This window comes from Aedes aegypti, chromosome 3 (assembly GCF_002204515.2).
Source record: "Aedes aegypti strain LVP_AGWG chromosome 3, AaegL5.0 Primary Assembly, whole genome shotgun sequence".
Lineage (NCBI taxonomy): Eukaryota > Metazoa > Arthropoda > Insecta > Diptera > Culicidae > Aedes > Aedes aegypti.
In genome coordinates, this window is record NC_035109.1 from 202,914,823 (window position 1) to 202,935,192 (window position 20,370).

General features: G+C 38.2%; 1 protein-coding gene across 4 annotated transcripts in view; it reads right to left on the bottom strand.

The window, feature by feature from the left end:
• The window catches only part of LOC5572476 (metabotropic glutamate receptor 2), a 66,361-nt gene that overhangs the window by 4,002 nt on the left and 41,989 nt on the right, over positions 1–20,370 (bottom strand). For 3 of the 4 annotated variants that reach the window (XM_021854475.1, XM_021854473.1, XM_021854474.1), the window contains exons 8-11: positions 4,216–4,349; positions 3,960–4,150; positions 3,760–3,894; positions 2,612–2,774 (exon numbers count right to left, since the gene is read on the bottom strand). In XM_021854475.1, coding sequence (XP_021710167.1) covers positions 2,612–2,774; positions 3,760–3,894; positions 3,960–4,150; positions 4,216–4,349 — 623 coding nt within the window. The remainder of the gene's footprint in view (positions 1–2,611; positions 2,775–3,759; positions 3,895–3,959; positions 4,151–4,215; positions 4,350–20,370) is intronic. The other variant, XM_021854477.1, reaches the window with a different exon arrangement.

Consider the following 20,370-nt stretch of genomic DNA (forward strand, 5'->3'; position numbering starts at 1 on the left):
GCACGATGCACCGCTCTTTGGGGCAGAACGCACCACAACATTGAGGCAAGACGCACCTAAACAAAGGGGCATGATGCACCACAACAATGAGGCAAGATGCACCATCGTGTTTTAAACGTAATTTTATTTATCGTAAAAACACGAGTTTTTGATAGTTTTCGTGTGTAAGATGATATAATTGTGCATAAATACGTTGGTAAAGACTTCAAATAACCTAACTTTCGTGAATGTAGTTTATTTTGGACTGGATCGTTCTGCCCCAACCGATGGAGTGCATGTTGCCCCAACCGGGCGCTTAACAGAAAATGTTATGTAAAATAGAAATCGTTGTGTTATTTCGTCAAATCGTGTAATCAACAACATACCCAGTCCCTAATTATCTGTTTTATGGTGAAAGGTTGTGAAAATTCTCAATTCATCGCTCTCAAAACAACAAGTGAAATGATCTGGAAAGTTACATCAGAATCGTGCTTTTCGAATTTATTGGTCTATCTCCTTGTTAAGTTTTCCAAAATGTATCAAATTCTCAGGGTGTCAACAATTTGCAACGTTTCATCGATCCGCATAGTGTTTTTCTCTCAAAACTCGTTTATTTCAGAGAAACTGACAGGGTGCGTTTTGCCTCGGCAGTGCATATTACCCCAGGAGCCCCTATATCATTATTCCGAGTGGCCTGAAGTACACGCACCCAAATCGACCTACGAAAGCTCTACGATCAAGTTGCTGAATCAAACACGTCAAAACGTCAAATAGTGAACTCGTGCATCGGTCCATGCATGAGTTCACAAGTTGACGTTTGAGCGGTGCCGTGTTATTTAGGTTACCATGGAAACGAGTGAATTCGGCACCGCTCAAACGTAAGAATCGGGAACTCGTGCATCGGTCCAGTAGAAGCATTAACCTAAGAATGCTCATGTCGCTACTGTTCGTGTTACCAACATCTAGTTTGCCACGCTCTGACAGCGTGAGTAGCGGGCTTCAAAGTGTCAAATCAATTTTCAAAAACATAACAAATTATCCTCTACAACATGGCATTGAATAAACAATGAAAAACTACAGTTATAGGTAATTATTAGTGATCCTTTATATGAGAGATTAGCGGAAGAAAAATGGAATGATTTGGCAACAGACCAGCAGTGCTGAGTTTGCTCGGCGTCGAGAATAATATTATAACACGGACATGACTTTCTTATTGCTAAAAAGTGTATTTTGTTTCGTTATAGATCTTTGAGCTACATTTCCAAACTAATAAACAGCAGAAAAAAATACTAACTAAATATCGCATTGACAAACATTAAAAAGAGGTAAATATTTCATATTTTTTGCTCAAAATAGCTTTTCAAAAACCCTGCTGCCGAAATTTATCAAAAGTGCCAATTAAATGATCCTGATCTCTATATTGGTTATCTGATGAGCAAAAGTATCATGTACGAATTTGAAATATTATGATAATGAGCATCCTGCCCTCATTGCAGGATCAAGCGTCAAGGTGGAAAGATCAAACAGTACTAGCGGATCCGACACTTTTTCACTTTTTTCTCGATCGACGCGCGACATGTTCGATCCTGCCCTCATTACCCGCCCCCGCAGGAGCAAGCGTTACTGATGGGTTAAGTTTAGCCTTAAATTAAGTTAGGCGGCATCCACAAATTACGTAACGCTCTAGGGGGAGGGGGGAGTAGGCTCAAGCGTTACGGTTCATACAAAAATTTGAAAATTTTCATACAAAAAGCGTTACGGAGGGGGGGGGGGTCAAAAATTTCCAATTTTAGCGTTACGTAATAAATGGATGCTGCCTTAATAAAATCTCAATATATCACTACCATATTTTTGAAAATGCTGCAGATGGATTGAAACTATTTGTTGGTCACTAAAAAACATTAATAGCTTGAATAATTACCACGTGATCACTCATTGTTCAGTGATTATGATTAGAGTGCCTGTAAACAAGAGTGACGTCTTGTTCCAGCTTTGACAGGTCTCCTGCTCGATTGGAACGCGGATTTGTATGGAATTGACAGTTCGCCGGTGTTCCAATTTTGACATTGACGCCACTCTTATTTAAATCCACTCTGATTATGATCTAGAGTGCGATGTCGCATCACTGCTGTTGCTTGTCAAATCAAAGTGATATCGATAGCTCGCAAGTGATATTAATAATTTTAGAACATCAGCTATCAGCTGATATGACTGATACTACACAACTCTGATAACGAGAAAAAGCTAAGTATTTTTCCAAAAACCATCTTTAAAAAAGGAGGTTGTAGTTAAGTAGATGTTTTTAAACTTAATTAGCAACTTTTAGGTTCCGCTTGAAATCATTTTTAAATAACACAATTTATTACCATTGTTGTAAGAGACCCAACTGTAGATGCATGATAATTGAATTTTGTTGAATTTTTACACAATTCAGCAGAAGATTTTGAAAATTTCCTCACGTGCCTAAATATACTATACATGATTTGTATGAGAGTTTTACAGAATTCTGTTAAATCCGACCTTCACTACTAAACACTATGTATGCAATTATATATTATTCAAAAGGTGGGCAGGGATGGGAAATGTTTTAGGCGATGATGCTTAAAAGTTCACCTTCAGAAATATTACTTACCTGAAACGATATGAGTATGCCACATATAACTAATTGTGAGTGGGGACTAATGAAGGAAGGTCGCTTTGCGGATTTGGTGCTTGCATTGAATATTCGTGCAATCCGGTTAGTTTTGGTCAAAAGCGCTGCGTAAACTACAGTGAACGAAAAGCCGGACCAAAATCTGTGGAAGTACATAAAAATGTTGTGAGAATGGTGTGGTTGGAGAAGGTTCTATCTAAATGCTTTGCTAGTTTTGTGATTGTATATTATATCTTATCACTTTTCTCAGATGATTCAAGTACAGATTCGGACATCACACTTTGAACACTATTGTTGTTGTAGTATTTACAAATAAAAAGCCGCTTTATGGACATGAAACCCTGCAAGCTTTATCAAAAAGTGTATAATTTCTAGTCAAACCTTATTCAATATTACCGGGTACCCCCGTTGGTTTGATCGCTTTTATTCTGAATACTTTTTAATTTGCACTCCAGTAATCTGTCCATCGATCAAATTAAAAATCGTTCTCAAATTTCATTCAGCTCATGGAACGGAGTAAAAAGAAATGAAACATCGTGTAACGAAAGAATCGAAGCAGAAAAGTCAAAGTAGTAATCAGTAACACGGTTGTAGACTATGACTAAAAATTCGAATTAACGGGGGTGCACGGTATACTGCTCATGAAGACTGACTAACGTCACAAATGATCCTATGCATTTGCTTAAGAATTGATTTTTCAGTGTTAATGGGGATTTTAAGTGAAATATGTCTAATAATCTATTGCATTTGCTTTGCAATTATGGTGCCATTTTTACTTCGCACCTATTTTTTCATGAATCTGGGCTGAAATGTACATGATCCTTAAAATAAAACTCAACTACGTTTTAGTCTAGCATACATACATTTGCGCTCTTTTCACAGTAGTCATCAGAAAGTCAAATTAAAGTTTTCGTACAACACCAGAAAACAGGGTGGTATTATTTTGATTTTGATAAGTGTATTTGCAACAATTAAGTTTTATTTCAAGGGGCTTTTTCATAACTTATAAGACATTAAGGACTAAGAGCTTGATGATAATATGAATTAAAAATCTATCTAAAAAACAATCTTGCTGTGAAATCGTAACCTTTTCGCTGATACTATGGCTCAGTAGCTCTAATACATACCTTTGCACACCACAGACAATATCGTTCGGTTTGAAAACCAGGGCGTACGTGACACCGTAGCATAAGAGTATTCCGCTCAACAATACATAACTTAACTCCCTACCTGACGCTCTAACAATAGGGGTATCGTTGTTTCTGAAAATACAAGAAGAAAAGTTTAACAAAAAAAAGTTTTACTCTGATAACAAGGGTCGAAGTACTTCAGGAAAACTCCAACTACGAAAAGTGTCATCACGATTCCGAGGCTGCTGAACGACATTGCCCCTATGGCGTAGGGTGACTCCGGTTTCAGATAGTCCTCTGGAATGTGCTGACAGTTTTCATGGTAAATATCCGGTATGGTTCCTCTGGGGCAGTTTATACAGTGTGTTTCATCAGCGGGATTTCGTATCTGGGAAGGGTGGGAAAATATACTTAAAAACTTCGATGGGATTTCTTCGATCCAAACGAGCTTACCTGATACTGAGAGCAGTTGAAACAGTGCCAACAGCAGCCTTCACCTTCAACATATTTTTTCGCTTGGCCTCGTTCACAAGGCCGGCTGCAGACTGACTCTGGTGGGTTGGGATTCTTTATGCCGAATTGGATATCTAGAATCAAGTGATACATGTTAGTTCATGAAGTTTGATGTCATGTGTTACTTCAGAGATTGCGGGAATTACTTCGGTGCCTGATGTCGGTGTGGTAGTCAATTGCTTTTCGCGAAGAATGAATATTTTTCTTACAACGAGGTACATATTATCTAACTTCGTAAGTAGGGTGCATTATGTGGTATATAGGTATCTCGCATAGATTAAGATAAAAATCCGTTTTAGATGAGAGGCATTTTCGAGGCTCATCTTCGATGAGACTTTGCAAAATTTGAATTTTAAAAATCTCCGATGGTCAAACTGGGAACTATACCGTGACCTGCTCAATTCCGTGTGTTGCCTAATACCGTGTATTTGGGAATTATGTGGATTTCTAGCATATTATGTTATTTATTTTTCTAAATGATTGTCACAAACGTTAGCACATTAAGTAGTATTTAGAAAGCCATAATAAACTTGAACTATAGTTGCACACACAAACAAGCAAAAATAATGTTAGAATGTAATCGCCTGGTGCCAATACACGGTATTAGGGCATGGTTGCTTATGTGTTCCAAATACCGTGTTTCAGTTATAATTCCAAAATGGCGAAGGGAAATATATATTTTATTTCCCGAATCAATCATGCAAACCTCAATACGTTCTTCGATACAAAAGTTTTATTTTTGATGCGCTTCGTTCGTTCAATTGAGAGATGTTTCAAAATGTGACCCGGCAGTCGGGGTCAGATGCACGGTATTTGGAACACAGGTATGTTTAACAACATCAACTGTAACTATGGTTAAAATTTTCAAAATGGTTGAAATCATATTTTTATGCAAAGTATATAAAACGGTCTACTATATAAAACATAAAAGACTTGAAAATAATCATACGTTATTTTTATCTGATCAATTGAAACTTGATTTTTTTTAACCTCGCGGTAATAGAGCATGTCACGGTATACGGATTAGTCTGTGGCTTTTCAATATTTAACCTTCCAGTCGTCGCGCGGTTTGCCACCGTCAAAACCACCGCGCTGCTGTTGTGAACGAAAAGCGCGACGACTGAAGTGTTAACGAAATTCCAGGAGACTTGGATGATGCCGTTGGTACTACAGTGAACTCTCCATAACTGGATATTGAAGGAACCATCGAGTTAGGGATCTGATGCAAAACCTTTGCAACTGTGATCCAAGGGACCATCGAGGTAGCCATGAAAGCCTACTTTTACCATGGTCCTCTGACTCGAGATCGAGATACTGTGTTACAAGTAGCGAAGAAGCTCTGTGAGAACAACAAGAGAAAGTACAAAATTAAACTTCCATCAGGATATGCTCAAGAAGCACTCTATAGAGTTGAAAAGATGTCGTTTAGCACATCTCCAAAAAGTATGTTTTGAACAATGGACCAATGCACGAGTTCACTAAATTGACGTTTGAGCGGTGTCGAATTCAGTCGTTGCCATGGTCTCGTAAATAACACGGCACCGCTCAAACATCAAATAGTGAATCCGTGCATAGGTCCAAACTGCTAATGAACATCTTCTTCTTCTTCTTCTTGGCATTACGTCCCCACTGAGACAGAGCCTGCTTCTCAGCTGTTCTTTTGAGCACTTCCACAGTAATGAACTGAGAGCTTCCTTTGCCAAAGTAGCCATTTTCGCATTCGTATATCGTGTGGTAAGTAGCATGCATAGAAACATATCCAATGTAGGTCAACTGAGCATGAGCATGATTGACCGCTCGCAGTTGCTACTCCGTTATTATAAGAACAGCTGTACTTCCACAGGGAACCAACAGACACTACTCGGGATCAGTAGCATCCTCAATGTGTAAGTACTGGTGCTCTCATTATTATAATAAACAATACTGGCGCCGGCTGCTTGCGAATGCAGGTCAATTTAGGAATGGGAGGGAAATGTTGACGTGTTACTTGCTTTACAGAAGCCGAGGATTCTTCTGCACTTCCACAAGAAAACACTGGGGGTTTGGAGATGGGAAAGCACGGTGTTCCAGAAACCGTTATTAACACAAAAAAATGTCCAAGAATTTGGCACCTACCATTCGAAAGATATAACATTCAAGCATCTTCTCCGTGAATTTGAAAATATTCTAACGAGGGAATCGAAAGTTATCGTGATTTCTCGAAAACTTATTCAAATAGTCTCAAGTCAAAAAAGTGAATAAACTTACTTTATTGATCCTATGTGTTTCGCAGGCGAAATTCCACATGTCCCGCTCCTACCCAACTAGATTTTTCACTTTTAGAACGTTTAATTTCCGGATTTACAAAACGACGAAAGTAAGATTTTCAACTTTCGCAACCTAACCACTACTTTCGCCGCCCCGCTGTATAGAGAGACAAAGTGACTTAACCACGAATCAAAACAAAAAACTACTTGAGCCGATTTTACACTGGTAGAAAAACGTCGAAAGTAACTGTATGAAACGGCTTATAATTTTGTTATAATTATTTTTGTTGAAAATATTAGAAACTACCTAGTTTTGAACGCGATCTGATTGTATGCAAAATTTGAGCGATGTACACGGCGAAAAAATGTTAAAAATGTGATTCATTTTAAAACAGTTTTAGAAGACAGGTTGTGATTCTTCTCAATTAGTTTTCTCAAAACCGTATGAAAGTTACTTACGTCGATTTGAATAAGTAATCGAGATTTGAAGTTTTTGAGCTATTTTGCAAAGGATATTCACCTGCTTCAAAATATACCCAATGGTGCATCATTATTAATTTGTGAACCAGCCAAGTATCAATCAGCTTTGCACTAAGCATTCAAAAAATGTGATATCCAAGCATATTCCCTGAAAATTTGAAATAATTTCGTCGAGAAAATCAGAAGTTACGGTGATTTGTATATTTACCATTATTTCTATGAAGTTTAAATTAAAGCTCATTTATATACCTTTGTTTTCAAAGTGTACATAATTTACAAATAAAAATGTCCATAGGAATGACACTCGGTATTCAAAAGATATAGTAGTCAAATATCTTTGCAGCTAGTTTGAGAATACTTTATCAAAAGACAACATAACTAGAATACTTTGAAGTTTTGGAGTCATTAGGATTTTTTTTCAACCGTCTAAAATAGTGTTTACAACACACATTTTATCATTCCTACACAAATTAACTCTACAAATTTGATACAAGTTTAATGTATCTTTTATCGAAGAACCTGCCTTTCATCGTTAAAGCTCAAGCAAATGGGTTAGTTTTTCGAAATTTTGTTTTCACGCGTTTTGCTGGTCAAGGTTTCAAGGTGCCAAATAAGCGTTTTGGTAAACTTGAATAATTTGGAAATGGCTCCTTGTTGCTTAGTCGAGGTTGGATTATCAACTGGTAAGTCGTTTTATGCTACTATTCTAAATAGGATTAATATGATGATTCACATTTTATTCATGACAGCGAAGGGGATACGTTTGTATTTGTATTTGTTTAATTAATAGTTAGTTGTCGATTATTGTCGAAATTAACCTTGTTTCATGTTTTTCAAAATATATAACAAGAACAATTTTTATATTTGGTTCAGTTCCTTGAATTGTTCGATACTATAAGTGTCGACTTTTCCTTTAGATACTGATATATCACTTTTTAGATTGATGTTGCATGATTCGTATCATGCAAAAACTTTGAATGGTTCGTCATGAAAGGTTTCGTCATATTGATTCTACAGTAAAGTCTTATACATATGAAAGTATTACTTTTTATTTTATTTATAATAAATATATAAAATATATAATGAATATGTTGTTGACTTCATTATGTTTCAAGGGAGGTATAACCAGTGAAAATGATGTCATGATCCCTAGGACTATTGTAATTAAGCGTTTTGTATACCAAGACGATTCCTGTAATATAACCCACTTTCCAAACTCCCAGTGATTCCCTGTGGAAGTGCAGAGGACTCCAACGGCTTCCTCAAAGATAGTAACACGTAAATATTTCTTCCATAACCTCAATTGACCTGTATTCGAACGCAGCCGACACCGGTATTGCTTAGTACAAGGAATGAGAATTCCATTACTTACACACTGAGGCGGTGCAACTAGTTCTAAGTAACATTAGTTGGTTCCTTGTGCAAGTATAGTTGCTCTTGTAATAACGGAGAAGCAGAAGCGGGCAGTCAATCACGCTCCAAAATCATAGTGATCAACAAATTGATAAGAATTTGTTGCATTTAGTAGTGATATAAATATTGAACGTGTCAATTCAATACTCGAAATTGACTTTATAATAGGCCCAAAACTTCAAAGTACTCTAGTTATGTTGTCTCCTGATAAAGTAAACTAGCTGAGAAGATGCTTGACTACTATATCTTTTGAATGCCGAGTGTCAGTCCTATGAACATTTTCAATCGCAAATTGTGTCCATTAATGTGAGATTGAAACAAGTTTTATTAATTAACTTTTGATTATAAATATTGAAATTATACGGGATTTCCGTCAAATCAAGACCAACAATTGAAAAGGCCTCAAGTCCAAAATGTAAACAAATCGCTTTCTGCTGATTTCAGTGTATAAGAGCCTATTCTTACTAAAACATACAATAGTCATTTAAAAATATGCATAAAAGTTGAAAAAACTACATTTTTCTAAAAGGCCCCATCTCATTTTCCGCTAACCAGGATATTCATCGCAAATGCGGCCTTTTCTCAAAAAGGCCTCATTTCTATATCTGACGGAAACCGAGTTGAGGCCTGTTAAACAAACATCAAAATTGCAATGTAGATTACGAAAAACGTTCCAAATTCACTAGGTAGATGCAGGTTATACTACGGAGCGACTGTTCCTTGTATTATTTTATACAGTGGTTGTCTAAACGGCGAACATTATCAAGTTTTCCGTCGGGTTCCTGTAGACTGATGTATTTTGTATCATATTACCTAATCAGTCTGTCTGTATTTCACAAATTATCAACAAAAACACGATTTGGTTTCAATTGCATGGAAAATAACGTTCAATTGCAATATTATTTCAATTGAACCAATATTTCCATACATTTTCTCGACGACAAACTCGCGTAGCACATACATAATGTTCATGGATGACGAAGGGTTCAATCAATCACATATTTAATCAACCGCACGAATCTTCTCTTGCTGTAGGGATCTCCATGTACTTTACTTCACCACTTAACACTCTTCTACACTTCAAATTTTTTATTTCATCATCAATTTTGAATGATTTTCAAAAGGCCACATCAGAAGATGATGAAAAAACAAGCCACAACTAGAAGGCCTCAACACATTTTAGAGTAAACAAAGGCGTCAACTCACAGGCCTCATCAGCGTCGGCCGGCGTCTATGGCCACAAATGAAAAGGGCTGCACAGCTTTTGGTGAAATAAAAGCCTCATTTTCTTTGACTCGTTTTTTTAGCAGGATTTTTTGCTAAAATGATAGTAATGAATATTCATAGCTATAAATCAGTTTATCTATCGACTTTCTGGACGATAAAATAACATACAATGCTTAAATTCATAATTTAAATTTGATTTATTGTGTGACAAAACAAGATTGCATTTTTCTCATTGTTTACTTTTTGGAGATGAGGCCTTTTGAATTGTTAGTCTTGAAATATTACACTTCACTCGGAGCAACACTGAAGTTCGTACGGTTGCTTTAATATCTCGCGGAACACTGTACTTCATATCTCTCTTGGATCAGTTCATCACTCGTCGTCCGTCTCTTTTCCCCTTACATCTCGGTCATCCTGAGAGGGATCTGGACTCCAGACCCGATACAGCTTCATATGGGACGCTGCAGTTGTTGTCCGCTTTGGTCCCTCGCCGCTTACCTTCTCTAGATCGTATCGATTATTCGCCTTAACAGCCACGATCTTGTACGGTCCTAGAAACTCGGATGCATACTTCTTTCCAGGTCCGAATTGGGTACGCTTGATGGCCACAATGTCTCCCGCTGCGTAGTTTGTCGCTGGCTTCGCACGGAGATTGTACGCATGCCGCTGTTCATCTTGCGCCTTTTCGATAGCAGCTCTTGCCTTCTTCCAGATCTCGCATCGTTGGTCGTTGAATTGGGCCATCTTTATCTCGTCAAGTAGCTCGCTCAGTCGAATATCGCCTTCATGTCGGATTTGAACGCCGAACATTGCTTCAAATGGCGACACACTCGTACTCTGATGAACACTGCCGTTTATCCAGCGTTGGATGTTGCCGACATGTTTGTACCATTTGGTTTTATCGTCAACACACAGCTTTGTCAACATGGCCACAATCACTTGGTTGACGCGTTCGACTTGGCCATTTCCTCTGGGAACTCCTGTGGTAATCTCGATGTGCTCCACATTCTGTTCCGCACAATACTCCTTGAAATCATGGGACGTTAATGCGGCTCCTTTGTCGCTAACTATTCAAACAATCTTTCACTATTTTACGGTTGAGTTGCCGGTAATCAACACACACGCGCAATGAACCGTTTTTCTTCGGAACCAGTGTCACCGGACTGGTATATTCACTAACACTTTCGCGAACGATTCCCGATTCCAGCCACTCGTCGATGGTTTTCTCCAACACTTCTTTCTCCTTTGGTGCAAATCGCCGCGGAGCCGAATGAACAGGTTCGTCATCGGTCAAAATGATCTTCGTTTCAACCCGGCTGCACACTTCACTTTTCGGGTGGTAGTTTGCGATCATCCTTTTCACCACATCAGCGTACTGGGGGTCCACATCAAGGTTTTCCCGCTCGCACGCACTCAAAATCTGCATCATGTCACTCTCTTCTACAGCGTCATTTTCCACCACTTTCTTCTTAATGTTTAAGGCCCAAACGCAATGATAGCGGAACGGCAACGGAATGCGGAACCGGTTCGCCAGCATGAACTATGATCAGCTTGTCGACTCAGTGTTGATCCAATTTCATTCGTTGTCAGCTCAGTCGAGATGTTGTGATTTATGCTGGCGAACCGGTTCCGCATTCCGTTGCCGTTCCGCTATCATTGCGTTTGGGCCTTTACTCCGTTCTGGTTCACTGGGTTCACTTCCACATCCATGTGTTGTAGCGCACTCATGCCGAGTATGGGCGATGACATATTGCAGGAGTAGAGAAGGGATAAAAGGAGAGAAAAGAAAAGAGTCAAAGCTCTCTCAATGCAAACTATATGGAAAACGCGCTTACCTGGTATACTGAAGGCGAAGCGAAGAGGTTCAAAGAGTTCTGTGAAGATCATTTGCTGCTTCGACGCGCAAGAACGCTAGTGAACGCTAGAGGAATGTGATATGACTGCGCTCGTTTTGGGCGTGAATGGAGCACGGATCAGAACGTTTGGTAATGCATTAAATCCATAAATAGGAAAATTAATGGTTGATGTATTAACTTTTGCAACTTTTTTTGTAATTTAATTTTAATCCTTTTCCTTCAATCTAGCATGCTTTGATACCTCTGTAAGTCGATACCTCTGTAACTCGATATTTTCATGAAAAGTTCCAAATGTCCTCTAAACGTAAATAAATTTCATGAATTTGATTGTTATGATTAAATTGATAGTAAAAATAAAGTTTACTGCCAATTTGTGGGTGCTATTTTTTTATTTTTTGCTGAACGGTAAAAAGTGTCACATAGGTAAATGTGGTAAAATTGTATTGTTTTTTTACGTGAAAATAAATATTCTGAATGTATTTTGTCAAAATTATAAAAAGTTTAAAATTTTCAAAAATATGTGTTCTGTATCTCGATACCTCTTTAACTCGATGGTCCCTTCAATATCGAGTAAGGGAGAGTTAACTGTAATTACAACTGATTTATTAATACACTGTTAATCAGTATTTTTGTTTTTCAAATTATTTCATTGCTTTCTCCAGTTGATCACTACTTCAGAATATCCTTTTTCATTAAATGTGGTGGAAGAATTCCTACTTGGTTTTGCTGGCGTAAATGAAAAACTGTTTTCGAACGTAAACAAGAATAGGAGTGAATAATATATTGTGCTTGTTCAGCTCTAACCTCTGTTTTGAGTGTCTATGATACTGACATATTACATTACTAACATTTTTCAACAATAAAATAATAATGACTAATTATGATTCGTCAATCGAATATTACTTATTGCTATTTGTTTTGTTTCCTGTATATATTATCCTAATAATACGAGTTAAAAAGATGTCGAAGAATATGAACAGTTGATCATGTGAGCCTGATGTTTGATTTAAACTATCAACAGTTTAAACATTCGCTCTTGTATAATTTTAGGAGTTCTCTTGGCTTTATATGACTCCATTCAGGCGATTTCAAGAACAGATTGTTAACTGTCAGATGGTTTAGCAACCAATAAACTAATACAAATATCTAAATTCGAAAATCAGATGGATTTTCATCGAAAATTCAACTTCAAAGAAAATGCAATATTATTCGTCCCATCCTCCTCACCTATCTACAATAAATCAATCCAATCCTACGTAAAACAAAACCAAAACAACGCCATAATGGGTTCCAGCCAATTTGATCGGATAAACCTTGAGTATCTGATTTTGCAAAACGCTTCTAAAATAATGAATTCACATAAGAATTCTTGATTACGATGCAATCAAGTGACAATTAAATTTTGTGAAATTTTCAGAAATTCTGTGCAATTCTATGGCTTACATGAAACAAACTTGCTTCGTGTGGATTGCTTTGTCAATGCGGTATGGAAAAAAACGATAAGACATGTTTGTTAAAATCTCAAACCGTATTACCTAGTACAAACAGAAGGATGTAAAAGAGAAGCGTACGCGTTGAAGGTCTCTCCATGCATGTTGTATGAAAATCGCGCTTACATGGCATACTGAAGCGATGCGAAGTGGCATGGAAAGTGTGCTAAAGCGTGAAAGCAGTGCGTGTGGTGCTTCGACGCGTCAAAACGCTAGAAGACTATTTAAACTATTTTTTGCAGCACTCATATTGTGCGTGAATTTGGATCTGATGAAAACAGTTTTGAGAAAATTCAATTGACAAACACAAAAAGGGTTCTTATTTAAATTTGAAAAATAAAATGTGCTTTGTACCACTGAACTGATTTTCAATATTATACAATAAAATTTCCTAACTCAAAATTATCATTTGGCCATTACATAGAAAACTATAAAATCTCACAATGTTCCATGACTTATACAGACAAGAGTCGTTATATTTTCAATTATTATAGCCCCAGCTTTTACTATAATAAAGTGCTAAATTGTTCTCAAATTTTACCAAAAAACGAACTGCATTTGGAGCCATTCGTGATCTTGTTTATGACATCGATGATTCAAGTTTAGAAAGGATACCCATTAAACGTTTACAGTGCACGAAGGAAAGGTACACATTTAAAAGAATATTTCATTCCATAGATACAAACATGATCTTATATCTATAACTAGTGTGTTGCTTTAGTAAATGCAAAGCAATTCTTTGTTCATAACAATAGAAGTTTAATCATTTAATTTTGTGTGAAAAAAGGCATTAAACTTCAAATTTCTCGAAAATTATACTTATTTTTTAATATTCGGTTCACACTTAAACGTTTCGCCGAGAACCCAACAGCTGAGAATTTGGTAATTTTTCAATCCACATTTTTTGCCGAGATCTTGGCCAAGATTTGGTAAACATCCGAGATATCGGTAAAAGTTTTGCCGATTTTGTTCTCGGCGATTCTGTTTAAGAGTGTTGGCCTAATAGCCATCATTATGCACAACCAGTACACACTTAGAAAATATCACCGACTCCGGTAATTTTTTTAGCGAAATATAAACCGCTGAGCGCTCGGTAATGTTTTCGGTAAAGCTAAGGATTACCGAACAATAAAATAGAATGATTAGAACAAAATAAATTTCATATTGATTTCAAAGTCCATCGATTTATTTCGCGTTTTCGTTTTTATACCGTTTGAAGATGAACTGCTCGTCTGTTTATGAAGATGGGAAACCAGTGGCATCACCAACAACCCAAACGCTACAATCCTAGCTCATATGCAACTGTTCACCTCTTTTGCAAAAAACCGCCACCGAATCCGTCATAGGTGTTTATGTTGGTTAATGTGATGATGCTATCCAGAAACGTAATTGGGCAGTTACAACAACGACAAGTACTACAACGAAAGTATTTTATTCAACCTTAAACAATAGGTTTTTTAATAAAATCACTCAGGTCGTACCTACTTACGGAAAACAATCAGAGAATATTAAACGGATGCAATACTATCGCGTTGACTATCACACTGAAACAAATATGGCGGCCTCAAAAATATCAAATTACAATTTGATCGGTAACGAAGCCAACCTTCGAATTTTCAAGTGCACAAGACTGGAGAATCTTTCAACAGTCCACGATAAAAATCAATCTACAGTTAACTCTCCCTTACTCTATATTGAAGGGACCATCGAGTTAGGGAGGTATCGAGTTACAGGACACAAAACCAGTGCAACTGCGATCCAAGAGACCATCGAGTTAGCCATGAAAACCAACTTTTACTATGGTTCTCTAACTCGATATCGAGATACAGAATATCAAGTAAGGGAGAGTTAACTGTAATTACTTGCTTGTTGGTAGTGACCAATATGATAAATTTTCAACTAGGAGCGCTGTTTGGTTTTCAAGTTTTATGCTCTTGAAAATTTGAGGTGTGGCTTGGCTTCGTTTATAATCACCTTAAGCATTGTAGCACTACGAACTGAAGTACGGTGAAAAATCACAGTCTACGGCGAATCTAAACAATTTACAGTTTTTTCGGTAAATAAAACGGCGATTTCGGTAAAAGTGGACGAACATTGTTTTGATTTTTTTATATATAATATAGGGGGGTTCGGTAAATCTCGTTTGTAATACCGAAACTTCAGTTAAATATTTATTTACAGTACGTTGTCGGGAAATAACATTACCGAACAACGAGAAAAAATCCAAGTGTGTACCAATTATGTTTTGATCTTGAATTAATCAATTTGTCTTTTTAATAGTTATTTTGGTAGTGATTCAAATTTAAGAACTGTGTCATGAAAATCTGGATTAACTATTCATTGGTTATTTCATTAACGTGCTCAATCGTGTGTTCAGTCATGTAAATTAACAACAACTCATTAATTCTGTTATAATTTTAATATTTTATATACTATTAATCATATCCTAGGATTGCTATTTCTACTTGTTTCGTTTAGGTTTTATGGGTTAATTCACAAATTTCATACGCAAAAAATTGTCATATTTTACACCCAACCAACCCCCTGGAAAAGCAATTTGTATGAATATTTTTCAAATTTTATAGGAGCTGTAACATCTTCAGTACCGTTTTGATTCATATTACGGACACTTAAGGCATCAGTGAAGTATAAACCAGCTTGGACCATACAAAACAAATCATTCTGTATGATTTTTTAGCGTTATCGAGCGTCGGAAGCCCTTAACTTTCGGATGGTGGGTAAAGAATACGCGTCCGCAACTTGAATAATTTTAAATAAATCAAAACGTGTTGCCTTTTCATGATTCTTATTCCGGACGCTCACTCACTTTTGCCTCATATTCCGGACGCTTTGATTCGAATTACGGACAGCTCATGATAATCATTAATGGAACAGTCAAATCATCAATAGGAATCGTTCAACCACTTAAGAGACGTCTAAGGTAGTTGGGCATTATAAATTTGCAATGATATTCATGGAAAAAACCTTATAAAACGAGCCTCAAATGAGAACTTTTGGACGGCGAAAATTGAAACATTTCGTGTGAAATGTTTCCCATACAAACGAGAGTGTCCGGAATTTGAAGCTGTCCGTAATATGAATCAAAACGGTACACCCACCCACCCCCTTTAGCGTTATGAAATTTGTCGTCGTATTTCATACAACCCGGCGCGACGACGTAAAACGTCATCGACGGAAATTTATCCACACCGACACACACATCGACGTCCACCGTACCACGAGCTGGTGTTTTTGCCGCACCAAACCTACTGAAGCTCATCATGGTGGGGTGCAGATTTGGTTTTCCCACTTTCACGTACACACTTTCACACAGCAAGTTGTGACGGCTTCCCGTATCGAATAATGTGCGAAGAGCAGAACCACCAACTTGAATCTCACACACCGGCATGCCGTCGGAGAGCGCATTTACTTCGGCTTTCTTTTTCTCCTGCTCACAGTCTTTCGCTCGATGACCGTGCTCTCCACAACCGAAGCATTTCGGGCCTCGCGATTTTGTATCAGGCCGAGGGCATTGTTACGCCGCGCGTCAAGCGTCTGAACAGTTCTGGCAGGCGCAACCCGGGAGCATCATGACAGCTGCAGTACAACGTCAGTGTACCGAAAAATTTTGGTCCGTGGTACTGTCAAACTCAATGAAATCATGGAGTATGCTTGAAATAGGGCGTAAACTAGAATTATGCTTTATGGACATAAGAAAAGCTTTACTTTTTTTGTTTGACATGTTTGACATGTAATGTAACGAGTGATTACCAAATTGAGATTCTCTGAAAGGATTTGTACGGCCATCGGGAGGATGTTGTATGGGCCACGATTGAGTTTTGAATAGTGGTGTGATGTGGTCCGCATGCTGTAAGTTGCTTATAGTAACCGATCCTTTGTTTACGAAATTATTTATTGACCACTTGGCAATTCAAAGCAAGACAAATTTGTTAGGGATTGTTCAAATATTATGTAGCACAACAGGGGAAGGGAAGGGGTCTTTTAGAGTGAAACGGTCCAAACAATAAATTGAAATTTTCTATACAAATTCTGTTACTTCAGGGAGGGAGGGGGGTTAACGTTCAACGCTCCGTCATCGTAATCATCGTCATCATCGTAACTTCAAAAGCAGATTTTCTGTTCAAAACTAAAAATTTTTGGATAAAAATGTGTTAACCGTGTTTCGGTTGGAGAATAGAAAACATTTTGAATGGAAAAAACTGCTTTTGAAAATTCCGAATCAATGACGGATCCTGCCCCTTTAAATTGACAAATTTCTTCGTTACGTAATATATGAATCATCCCTTAGATATTTACGAGAATCATTAATTTATGGGAAATTGACTATAGCTTATAAAGCTTGAAATCAATCTGAGGTCATATCCAGCTTTTGACTCGCAGTACATTTTCTTTTGCAGATTTGAACACTCTTTCTTTTCATACTCACCCCCAGATGTCTAAGTTTCAATCGGATAAGCTTAATGGATGAACTATCCAGCTTTTTACGAGTGCATATATCACCACTTATTTACCGGTGCAATAAATTTACACAGTCCAAGAATTTTGAGACTTAACCGAAACACGTGGGGAGCATTGAGAAGCGTGACCCGCTAAAGTTCAAAATTCTTGAATCGAGTGAATATATCACACCGGTGGACAAGTCAATTGACCGGACCCAAGCCAAACGTCAATATGTTGGATACCAGAAAGTAGGCTAACTTTTGGCGGCCATTACCGCTTTTGAAAAGCTGGGTAGTTCATCCAATGGACTTATCCACGGTCTGCTTTTCTTGTCGTTTTTTTTCCGATCAAAATATGTTTACATAAAATGACATCCGCATCAACACGAATGTTCACCTGATGAACAATGCGTGGATGAATATGCAACGAAGTCGTTTATTTTTCTGTATAGTGGTTATCACGCTCAATGGTGTGGATACTCTAGTGTAGATGTAGTTGTGAAACTTAGAGGAAAATGATATGAACTCTGTCCCAAAAACCACCAAGAATCTGGGTAAACATTTTTCAAATTGGGTAATATTTCCATATGCATTTTTATGAGTCTGGAAAGCGTGTGCAAGTTTCGTTGCGGAAAACAAAAACAAACTGTGTATTATGAGCGTATGCGAGTGTTCGTGTGTTCAAATGTCACTTAGCTCTATACATCGCTCGCAGTAAAGGTTTTCTTCTCGCTGGAAGTTGCAGCGTGACGGCATCGAATATTAGTTCATAGGCTTGTTTGATTGAAACTTAGACCTCTTGTGGTAAGTATGAGAAAAAAATATCCGCAAACAAAAAATTAATCACTTTTCGACTTGATTCGATCTCATTGAAACCCGTTCAAATAAAAAGACAAGGACACCTGACGAAAAGTTTCTATGGCTGAAGCGGGAATCGAACCCACACCCCATGACACGATGCGCTTAAATGCCTGACGACACTAACCACACGGCCACGAGGCCCACAATATTTTATTTTATTTTATGTTACGGCCCGCGCTTTCGTTTGAGAGCATAAAATAATAGAAATAGAAAACTATAGAAGACGAATGTCGCTGGTGTTTTGGTGCGCTTTGTTCTCGTTCGGAAACATGTTGGGTACATAACTGTCAAACTGCATATATTTTCACGTTGACATTTATAGCCCCGCCTATCTCCGACATTCTTCCTCTATAGTTTATTACCTCTATGCATAAAAGTGATCCACAAAATCAGTTAGGCTATACTGTGGGTAATTTCTCATGGATTACTTTCCCGCTAAACAAAGCACTAACAGGTCGTTTAATCTTTTCACCGAACGAATTGGTGCGCTCTTAAGTTCATTTGGTGCTTAAAACTGCGTGATTTTATTAAATTTATTTCCATTGAAAGACGGAAATATCAGACTCGCCCTTATTTCATTTCATTCCATTCGTTGTTTTGCATCCGTCAACAACGAAACAAAATTCCGATCTGCCATAGTGAAAAATCGTGCCGGCAGCGGTGGATGGCCCCATTGTTTACTTTGCAAGTAGGTACGTGAAAATTTCGTTATCTGTCACTTCGCGGGGGGGTTGGGCAGGCGTCAATGCAAAACGCATGGTGCAGCGCGTATACATGACAAAGTGAACGCGATGCGATGCGCGTGCAGTCGCGTCGAACCATTCCGTGAAGTGGTTTCACGCGCGTCCGATGCTGTTTCATTTTGTTTGTTTTGTTGCCAAAACTTTAAGTTTATAGTTTTTGTTAGCTAAAAAGCTTATCGTGAAGTATGTGTATATAAGCAGGACCATCATGTACAATTTCTGGAGACAGGTTTCAGCGGAATTTGGTACTACTGCAGGTTGCATCATGGGACACCAAGTGGCGCACCAGCTACAAGTGACTGAAACTTTGATAAAGTTTTATGGGACAGACCCCCCTGTTGTTAGTTGATAGGTCATACTCGGCACTATTTTTTTTTTATTTTCGTACAAAAATCTTACCATGGGAGAATAGTCAAAATAGTCGTAAGTACGAGAATTATGACCGACCTCAATTCTATTTTTATTTAGTTAAAATGTTGTTAATGATAAAAAATGTTGAGCTAACTTGCTAAAACATTTATTCCTTTGATTTTTCTGGTGGATATTCGATTATGTAGCCTTGCCCGAAGCGATTCAAAACGCGTCACTATGTCATACCTCGCGTCACACAACGCCTATTTGAAAATCTTACAAAAACGCGTCACGCACTGCTTGACGCATCGCGTCACTATTCCATCGGCCTCAGGGCGCTGCCATAGTAAACGCGTCGAGCGATGCGTGCGCGTGTGCGAGCCCGCAAAGCAGAATATCAACAACAGGAAATCCTTTGATCGCATCGCGTTCGCGGACGCGGACGCGTTACTATGGCCGCTCCGTCACAAGCCCCACGCACAATGTGAGCGGCAGCACGGTACAGCGGCATGACGGCACGCCCATCTTGATCCACACTCCACTTATCAATCCCATGTTGACTAAATCCTTCTCAACATTGACTTGACAAGCAGAGTGTACCTCAAGATGGGCCCGCCGTCATGCCGCTGTGCCGCGCTGCCGCTCACATTGTGCGTGGGGCTACAGTCATTCGCGTAGTGGCCGCGTCTACCACAATTATAGCAACGCACACTGTCACTCACGTTGGCTGTGCCAGTGAAATCTTTCACACTCGACTTTGATTCCATTTTCTCCTTCTGACCACGGCATAAAAATTAACAAGGCAGTCTCTTCACTGATGTAAATATCGAATTTCATTATAAACATGTGACGTCACTCCTATCGTACCATATACCTTCCGGACCACTAGATCATTTTTTTCGCAAATTTGTTCGAGGTGGATAGGAATGACGTCGTCAAGTAGCTGTCAGCTTTCGGAGTATATCACC